The following is a 10,283-nucleotide window of genomic DNA, read 5'->3' as shown; positions in this document are numbered from 1 at the left end:
ATTTATATATGGCGATAGTGTAAATAATTTTTGCACCATCTTATATAATATGTTATTTGCTCTTTTCCTGATTACTATGTTAAACTAGCTATGAACAGTTACCTATGTCGCTAGCCAACTAATACTGATTAAAAAGATTATACACTGTCGATGCACAAAACTTAAAACTCCTTTCTAAAACATTAACAGTAGTGTATCAAAGTAGTACGATAGGTTCTCATGGTAAGCCTCTAAGCTCAAGGCTTAAAATTAGCATGATACAAGTAACTAAATTGGAAATGATCGAAAATGCAATCCTCTCTGTTAGTCTCAAGTTTAAAGCAGCAGATGATATTTACTGTCTGGTTTTCCTTTGATTAAAGAAACTTTCTATGCTATTCGCGGCCTCTGTGTTTCACTAAATTCTGCGTGACATTCTATTTCCAGTTAGTATGCTACAATCCAATCGACTCCTCAGCATCACGGATGGCTTCCAGAAACACCCACATGATCTGCAGAATCATAATGCATTATAGAAATATTATGAACCTGTGACAACTAACATGCCCCAAGTCATGTCCAAACAGTTAGGATCGAAATTACGTGTCATGGGGAAGTTGTAACAAAGCAGACATCGAAAGACGATAAATCAGATAACAAAAGTGACACAATAATTTAACGTCGTTCGGTCAATCGACGTACATCCACATGCAGAGATGATCAATCCACTATATAAAATAGAGTATAAAATATCGAGAGAAATAATTTCACAAAATTCACTCAGAATAAAAGAGGTTCACACAAGTAACAGAGTAACATTTGTATCTCACAAATTCTCCCCCTAAACAAGATTCTAAAAGCCCTTAGGATGCTACCAAGTGAGAAGGAAGGAGCCTCAATCTATAGAAGTCCAAAACTTTTTACAGGAAAAAAGATTACCCAAACATGGAATATTTATATTTTCCTTAGATACACAAAAAATCAATTATGATAAGGAAATCAGGGCAAACACCTAACACAAACAGGTCACTCGCCCTGCAGTTCAATAGAAAAAAGAAAACAGTTAGAGATCTCATATGACTGAACGAAAGAGAGTTTACCATGACACTAGGTGAGTTATAAAGGGCATGATTTACAAGCCGAGAGTAGAAATTAGAGCCTCCGCCTGGCTTAAGAACCTTTAAGGCGTAGAATAGGAAACTGCGCGGGGATTCAACTCTCGTGGATTTCTGAATATAACCGATAATTCCAGCTGCATAAGAAACAGGGATATAGCAGGCTGCAGAACACAATCCTGAGAAGATTCCTGCACCTGAAATGAAAAGAAGCTAGCACTAGTAGAATTTTCCTTAGCTAGAAATTGACTTGGATACAAGAATCTTATCTTGGGGCACATATACTATTACGAAATGACTTTTTAAAAATTGATATAGGATCCAAATTGAAATTAAATTAGGCATTTAAAAGGAATGGAAAACATCTAAAGAAGCCTTGCAAATACAAGATACACTAATTTTTCAGTTCAATAAGTAACCACATAAGCAATGAATATCAATAACAATAAAAGATAAGACTCATACTAAAATAGTATTACCTAAACGTGCATCCTCCTCCCTCAGACCATACGTTTCTTTCAAATAAATCCGACATCGATCATATGATACTAGCATTCCTGTGTGGGATGCAATGACAGGTGCATGGAGCCTCACTCCTTTCCACAATGCTAAAACCCCTTCATTTCTTACCACTTGTGTGATAGTGTTGAAAATGTGTCTGAAATAATAATATTTGTCGGTTGCTGCCTGAGCAATACCAGCGCCAACAGGTCCGAACAGAGGATGCCAAATACAAGCTCGAATTGCTCCAGAGGCAAGCCCGCAACCAGCCTCTTGATAGAGGGTTAACGGACTCCCTCCATTTAAGGCTTCTACTTTTCTCGTCAAGAGTCTAGAAGAAAGGGGCAAAATATTTCCATTAAATAAATAATGCGAATAAATTATAAGTTCAACATCATAGTCCTTGACAAACATAATATGAACCCATACAAGTATATTGTGTATAAACATCTATAAAGAGTTCTTTCTTTCCTTGATTTGGTAAACATCTATATTTGGGACTGATTGTGCTTTTCCCACTTTTCCTTTGGTAACTCTAATTTCCAATCCATCATTTGGAAGTGGAGTACTCTCACCACTTGAACCTCTATAAAGAGTGCGCTTTTGCACAGTTTATGTATTAGCTCTCGCAACGGGACATTACTTAAGTATAAATATACACAATCATCACAGGCTCTAATACATGCTTCTATTTGTTGTTGTGTCAATCAGTGACATTAACTAACTTCTTCTAGTTTGTGGTTTGATTAACTAAAAGTGACAGATAAATACTTAGGTTCTAAAGCATGTAGAACTTCCATGACTTGTGGACTAATTTAGGAGCAGTTTATTTTCTCTCCCCCTCTAAAAAAATATCCTAACATCTACCAATAGTGACCATGAGCTACTGAAATATTCACCTTTGAGAAAATGAGTTCGAGGTGACCTGTAGAATTGCTTGGATTTCCAGTTACAAAAATCAGGAATATTGTCTATTCTTCTAGTGCCTATTATCGCTTGAGTTTCCCGTTGCGAATATCAGGAATATTGCAGGTTTATTCTTCTAATTTAAAAGTTCCAGTTGTACGATTTTTCCATGTTATTAGCATAGTCAAGAATCTCAAAACATCTCAATTTGTTTGTGTTAGATATCCGATACCTTTTAAGCTGCCTCTTTTAATGAATAGCTGTAATATGTAGAAAGAGCATCAGTAAACCATCAGTAACCAACTGATGATTTTGAGTTATTAACCTAAACTTCAACACATTCCGGAATTTGTTCACATCTTGACAACTTATGAAACACTCGTTGCTCGCCGTTACATCTTCATATGACATGATTGAATGATAATGGTGAGAATATATTGTTAAGTTTGTTATGATAACCATTGAACTACGTGCTGTTTGGATACTAGTTAAAATGGGGAAGAGCCTTGCAAAATTGGAAGCAATAGGTGCTACTTGAGGAAAATAAAATGGCTTAAAAGCGAGTTAGTTGTTTTTCCTTAAGTTTAAGCTTGTTCCTAAAGAGAACTCTACGAATTCAGGGATTTTGGTTCTATTTGTAGAGCTCTATTTAGGAGCAAGCTTAGACCAATTTGTCTAAAGAGAGCTCTACAATTTGTCTATAAATATATAATCTTGAACTTAGACAAATTTAGGTAAGGCTGGCTAAGTACAACAACCTCGATCTTTGAGCATTCACCAAGAGAACAACATATCCAACATTTTCGGTACTAAATACTACTAAGAGGCACGTGTCTCTTATCTACTGTAAAGTAAGGTAGCATTCTTCTGTTTCAAGTAAACAAGAATACTTACTCATAGGATCCAAATAGTGTTCCCATGTTTAGCCCTCCTTGAAACAATATGAATGGCATTCGCTGTGCGGTAAAAATCTCATTAGATAAACAAGAAGTTCATAGTATTGAATGAAGATTTAATTACTTCAAATAACTTCATCAAACTAGTTGCATTAATATAGTTGAAAGCAGAGAGAAACATGAATGAAATAAGTGGTGTGCCTGAAATACCAATTCTCCAGTTAAAGAAAAATACAGGATTGGAACTTCTATAGAAGTATCATTCTATCAAATCACAAATATGCTAGCACAATGTTATGGACAAAAGTAGAGCAAGACTAATTCAGGGGCGGAGCTAGAGACCAAGGTACTTGTTCGGTCAAACCCAGTAACCTTGGTCCAATCATTGTATTTGTCTTCAGAATTTTGTTTAATATGTATAAATTATTAATTTAAAACTCAGTAACTTAAAAGGCTAGAATCCTGAACTCATAAGCTTGCAATCCTGACTCTGCCATACAATTTTCAGCTTCAGTGCATGGAGTTAAGCTAGACACTAATGAGACCAAGAGCATACTGTTTCTTAAGAAGCTACAATGAAGTTTCGCATGCAATAAGGAAATCAAGGTAGCATCGCAAAATTGGGTTCTAATCTTCATCGTATCCGGGTTCACGAGAGAAAAAAAATTAAACAAAAAAAGGAGGCAGATATTAAAAAGCCAAAAAACAAAAGATCATTTTAGATATAAAAGGCATCCAAAATGCAATAATTGAATACAAATGAAGAGAAACATACTTCTCCTAGCAGAGTTTTGCGCAAAAAGGTAGCTTGGTGTACTAAGGGGGTAGTAGATATCCATAACAGTTGAGGTACGCACAAACTATCAATAATAAAATACAATTTACTCCCCAAATCAATTTTAGGGAGAGGGAGGGAGAGAGAACCTGATATGCATAGAGGAGTTTTCGGTGCATGAATTCAGGAGATGATTTAGCAGTGGGATTGAGCTTGTAGAATAAGAAGGCTGAAAAGTAAGCACTACTCCCTTGAAGCGTTAGAGCAAGCCCTCCATTCACAAATGGCTTCATTGTTGGCCATACACTCTTCCTCAAAAATGTATGATCAGCAACTTTCATCATAGGATTTTCTTCCACCATATTATTATTCAACTCTGATGAATCTTCCATTGTTTTTGGACTCCACAAAATATATGGGAAGAAAAAGGGGTTGGTTTTCAGTCTTGTGACAACCAACTAGAGTTTCTTGAATTTATCATTTCAGTAAAACTTACTCTACATGATACTTCTTTTGTCCCAATATTTTGAGCCAAATCAGAAAATCTTTGACAACGTTTTATTCATGTGTCCTTTAAATATTTGATATTATTAATTATTGTGACTTATAGTATCTTTTACGTAGTTTCTAAGTAGGCAATTGGCCATAGAAACTGAGATATTTCGCTCATTCTTTTTTTGGAATCTTTGAGGTTAGAGTTGTGTTTGGTTATAGTTTTTTGCAAATAATATTTGGTTATTTGATTGTGGAAAAAAAGTGAAAACATGATTTTAGTTGTTTTCCAAATTTCAAATAAAGTGAAAAAAAAATCGAAAAAAAATGAATAATTCTCATGGAGAAACGGGTCCTTAAATATGTAAATTATTTTTTTAAAAAAAAAAACTTAAAAATTATGTTCAAAATCAAAATAAAAAAATCTGACTCTCAAAATTTAAACAAAATTTAATCAGTATACATAAATTGGGATAGGAGTAATAATGAAGAGTGGAATTAAAGGGCTTTCAGTGTGGGAGTACTGTTGCAGTGTCCAGTGGGTACTGCTACTTTCATTTCTTAAGCATGAATATCACCTTTTTGGTACGCGAAAGGTAGAAACAGCAATATCTGTTTTGGAAAATTTGCCATTATTCAAAAGGAAGCAGCTTCTTACGCACTGGACAAATGCATGTTAATGTTACTGCTTTATTCACCATAGATGGGTATTCTCCACCAATCAACTACGAGTATTCTATTGACCGAGTCAGAATTTGACAAAAATTAAGTACTCGACGTTTTCGCTTTAGGTACTCGTATATCTAAATTATTAAAGTTTGAAAATCATTTACCCATTAATTTTGCTTTAAAAATTTAGTTCTCTCTCAAACTTTGAATAATAGACATTTTTTTCCTCCAATGTAACCCTCGACGTTTTAAATTCCCTCTATGTAATTTTTTCTTATGTTAGTATATGATATTTTCAGTAGGCGTTTTGATATGAAATCATTGATTTGGGTAGAGATCGATTTGAAGTTGAAATTTTATTTTAATATGCAATTTGGATTGCGAAAGGTATACTTTTTTTCCTAAACATGAAATTTTTATTTTGACATGCAATTTGGATTGCGAAAGGTATACTTTTTCTCCTAAACATGAAAGCATCAAAATTTGTGAAAATTATCAAAACTTCTCCTAACTTTTATGCAGGCAGTCTTATGGGCAATGTTCATAAACGAATATCCAAAGGCGCCGCATTAATAAATTGCATATCTCCATGTTGCTTTTGTAAATAAATGTTTGAGGTTACATGATATTACAAACTTTCAAATACACGTAATTTTATAAAGATCCACTAGTCCATAAATCAATAATAGTTGTAGCTAAATATTCGTTAATATAATCATCTCACATGGTACAAATAATCTTTTCACGTTGAACATGGGTCTTTTTATGCAAAATTTAAAATTATGAGTTTTTTTTTTTTGTAATATATAAACTTATGGGTCACGTTTTAAATTTTAAAAAATCGAAATCATAACATGGAGTTGAAATTAAAGTTTCATATTGAAATTGAGTTTTGTTCAAATGTCGTAAACAAACACAAATTTCAAATCAACACTTCAAATTTGAAGTCCAAATAGTCCAAACTTATACAAGGTGATTTGCTTATAATCAAAATTACGTTATACTTTATAAAAAATTGCAATTTAAGTTCATTAAATTATAAATAGGATAATCCTCTTATGAATTTGTTTCATAATATATTGCTATTTTTGCGATATCTGTTTTAATATTATTGGCCCTTAATGTCTATATAATATTATGTGCCCTTATATTCTACTTTTTCTCTTATTCTCAATTATGTATTATACAATTTTTTGAGTTCTCATTATCATTAATGAATATATTTTCATAAATTGTAATCAAGGACCCCAATGAATTACATATTGTCCTTTTTGGAGGAGAATGGGAAGATGTTGGAAGAAAAATATCAAAAAGGAGATCCGAGAAGATGGAAGGAGATACGAACATCGATCAGAATAAGAAAAGTGCTAACAAGAAGAACAATATCAACAATACCTCCTCCATCAGCCAAAACAATTTTGATGAACTTATGGAGGAGGCTGGAGATCAGATAGCTAGCATCTCCAAGGCCAGCTCAAGTCACAGAAGGGAAAAAAAACACAGAGGAAGAGGAAGGTACTCAAGATGAATGGCAGAAATAACATCTTCAGAAGAGGAGGATAAATCTAAAGAATTTTCAGAAAAGAGTGTAATTAAGATGAGGATAATGTTGAAACATCGAATGACAAGGCACCTGGGAGAGAAACTCTAATAATCAAAAGATCACTTCTCCCATGAAAAATCAGAGAGGGAAGAGAAAGGTGAAATACAGGGAAACTCCTATAACCAGGAACTGCATTCACAAAATCCCTACAAAAATTGTCTTAGAGCCTGTTTGGATGGGCTTAAAAATAGCAGCTTATAAGCTGCTTTTTTTAAGCTAAGCCAAACGAGCCAACTTATTTTTTTGGACTTATTTTAAGCACAAAATGACTTATAAGCTAGCCAGTCAAACACTCAAAAAAGCTGGAAACAACTTATAAGTTGTTTTCAGTAACTTATAAGCTAAGCCAAACGGACTCTTAATGATTAAATTGCTTAATTGGAATATCAGGGGTATGAAATCCCCAGTCTCCACAAAGAGACTAAAATTCTTGATTAAAGATCACAGTATCTCTTGATTACTACATGAACAATTCATTAAGAAGAACAAGCTGGATAACTAAAAGAACTGTTTTGGGATGCAGGTAGAGCTATCAAAATGGGCTTGGCCCGTGAGGTCGGACCAACCCAGCCCTTTAACTAAGTGGGGTTGGGCTAAGTTTTTTGCCGCCCATTTAGAATTGAGGCTTAAAAGTCCAGCCTCACTTGGCCCGTCAGCCTCAGAGGCCCTCAGAGATTGGGCCGAGGCCAGCTCGTGAAGCTAAGAATTAGTTAGTTAATTAATTAAATAATTGGGCATAATTTTAGTGCAACTAAGATTTGTACGAAGTATCTTTCTGAATTATCATAAGTGTAGAAATTTGTTGGCCAAATGTTAGACTAGTTAGTTATTTTCTTGGTCTTCTTGTGGTTGATATTAATTATTTTTTATACACATGTTATTAAAATGAAGACCTATAAATTATTAAATGGTTGGTGACTTTCTAGTAGCTATCTTGCTTACTGCTTAGTAATCTGTTTTTTTTTTTTTTTTTTAAATTTATAACAAGTGAGATTACTGAAGCTTTTGAATTGATGCATTTGTTATGCAATTGTGTTGGGGCTGCAAATGAAGATCATTGTCACGTTTTTTTCCATTTATTATGTTTTAGTTTTTGTGTAAATTTTATTGAAGGCCAACCCATGCTAGCCCGCGGCCCGCTTAGGGCTGGTTTGGACTGTCATTTTAAAGGCCTTCAATAAAAAAGGTCAGCCTGTCCTAGCCCATTTAATTCTCTGGCCCGCTAGGGCTGGGTTGGGTTAGGTTGGACCCGCCCTTTTTGATAGCTCTAGATGCAGGCCAGTTTTGCCAACTCTATTAATAAGATATGATTTTTTTTGGAATTACACAATTGACTGCTCCATACATGCAAATGATGATCAAATGGTTACTTGCAAGGTTCTTCACAAGGGGAATTTTTTTTTATATCATAGTCTATGCTAAATCTATTGTTGCTGGTAGAGAGGATTTGTAGAGGTATATGAGAAATTTTGCTACTACTATCAACTCCTTTTGATATGTTACATGAGACTTTAACTGCATCCTTTCGGATGGAAGAATTGGGAGGGAAACCTCAAAGGATCAATAAGAATATTCCATTTATGGAATGCTAGATGATTGTGGCATCAGAAAAATTGATTTTACTGGTAGCAAATTTACCTGGTGCAATGAAAAGAAAGGGCAGGATGTGATATGGAAAAGGCTTAACAAACTGGTTTATAATGATGAACGGGATGGACATTTTAATATTAGTAATGTTAAACATCTTCCCAGGGTGGCTCAAATCGTTGTCCACTTCTGGTAACAGTCAAGACACCACATTAAATGGACCATCAGATCATTAAATTTGTTAAAGTGTTCGGACAACTCTCTGAATTCACCAAAACAGAAATGCTTGAACCTTTTTTAGGTTTTTGATCTACCAACACTTGTTTAAAATCACAAAGCACCCTCAGCCTAGATCTTACAGAAATTTTTGCTAGAAAAGTTTCAAATATATCCAGCCAAGTAATCATACCAAAGTTCTCCACATTAATTTCCTCTAGACAATATGGCAAGGATAGAGGATCAACATCTTTCTCTTCTTTAATAGAATCCTTAGAACCATCCTCCGAAACATCCTCAGTACTATCACGATCATCATCCTCACAATCTCAGCCATGATGTCTGAGGTGGCCTCATTTTCAGCTTCTACAGTTCCTTTTCTTTTGCCATCTCGTTTATATTCTTCACCTTTTTATTTATTTTTTATCACGAGATTTTTCTATATGACTAGAACGGCTGATTATCTTCAATCCATTACCTCCTCTACTTCTAATCATCTAAATAATATAGTGGCTTTGACCAACCACAATAGAAAAACAATTATAAACGACGGAAAGTTTAGTAATAGACCATGATAAATTTTCAAAAACAGAAACAGAAAAAAGCACTATCGAAATAAGCAAAATCAGTAGGAATAACACATATTTCAACAAAAAATAGGTTTAAGTTTTAAGTCTAGTAATGGACTGAGATGAATTGACCAAAAAAAAAAAAAACTCGATTGGAACAAGAAAACTGAGTAAAAATAACACATATTTCGATTAAAAAAATAGGCTAAAGTTCCAAAATTTTAAAAAATTAAGAACCCTATCAACACTGGGGTTCATCAAGTTTGAAAAAAACAAGAATTTTTATCAACTTTCAAGGAAATATGGAGCTCAAAATGCTTTGACACAAATGCAAAATTAGATAACATACCTAAAGACAACGACTGGAGAGCTTTTTAGCTTGGGAGAGAAGAAAAATCGACTGGAGAGATTGAGAGCTTGACAGAGAAGAGAGCGGGAATGTGTTCGATCACTGAAGAGAAGGGACATATGTAAATCAAGGAGAAGAAAAAGAATATTAAGTGTATTTTAAGAAGTAGTGTGTGTGGGGGGGGGGGGGGGGGGGGGGGGGGGGGGGGAGGGTGACTTAAGTATATTTTGATAAATCTTGAAACCTTGTCCCGAACTCTTTAAAATTATAAAAAGAATCCCGAACTCCCTTTTCTGAACCCTAAACGCAAAAATAAAGGTAAAAGAAATTCAGTGGGCATTTTGCTAATTGAGAGCTCAAAGCGTCCTTTTTTCTTAGTGATAGGTTGAGCTATTCTTCTAAATGAAAAATAAAAACATGGGAGTTTGTTAGAATTTCTATGTGGTTAGTATCATTTACTTATGAAATAGACAATGGCTTTTACCGAAAGAATATCAATTGGAATATGTTATTCTTGGATCCAAAACAAGTAGAGTTAAATGTTTTAATCTTTTCACCAACAACTACTATCTTCCAGCCCAAGTATAGCGTTCTTTTAATGTGATTGAAATTGGTGTGATTACATG

The 10,283-nt window shown here is 34.2% G+C and overlaps 1 protein-coding gene across 1 annotated transcript; it reads right to left on the bottom strand.

Annotated features, from left to right (window-relative positions):
* Window positions 1-118: 118 nt before the first annotated feature.
* On the bottom strand, window positions 119-4,926 carry LOC132626480 (mitochondrial dicarboxylate/tricarboxylate transporter DTC-like). Its single transcript, XM_060341380.1, has 5 exons — window positions 4,322-4,926; window positions 3,396-3,457; window positions 1,574-1,926; window positions 1,080-1,291; window positions 119-491 (listed from the first exon to the last, which is right to left on the bottom strand). The coding sequence occupies exons 1-5, from the start codon at window positions 4,562-4,564 to the stop codon at window positions 435-437; spliced, it is 927 nt and encodes a 308-aa protein (XP_060197363.1). The 5' UTR covers window positions 4,565-4,926; the 3' UTR covers window positions 119-434.
* Window positions 4,927-10,283: the final 5,357 nt, after the last annotated feature.

Source organism: Lycium barbarum, chromosome 2, assembly GCF_019175385.1.
Source record: "Lycium barbarum isolate Lr01 chromosome 2, ASM1917538v2, whole genome shotgun sequence".
NCBI lineage: Eukaryota > Viridiplantae > Streptophyta > Magnoliopsida > Solanales > Solanaceae > Lycium > Lycium barbarum.
The sequence above is the reverse complement of the archived record's forward strand: the minus strand, read 5'-3'. Positions and strand labels throughout refer to the sequence as shown.

What these genes read in the sequence shown, in the direction of transcription:
- LOC132626480 (XM_060341380.1), bottom strand. Translation starts at nt 4,564, where the DNA reads ATGGAAGATTCATCAGAGTTGAATAATAATATGGTGGAAGAAAATCCT. An exon ending in AACTCCTCTATGCATATCAG is followed by an intron (nt 3,458 to 4,321) that starts GTTCTCTCTCCC and finishes TTTACCGCACAG; the next exon opens with CGAATGCCATTCATATTGTT. An exon ending in ATAACTCACCTAGTGTCATG is followed by an intron (nt 492 to 1,079) that starts GTAAACTCTCTT and finishes ATGATTCTGCAG; the next exon opens with ATCATGTGGGTGTTTCTGGA.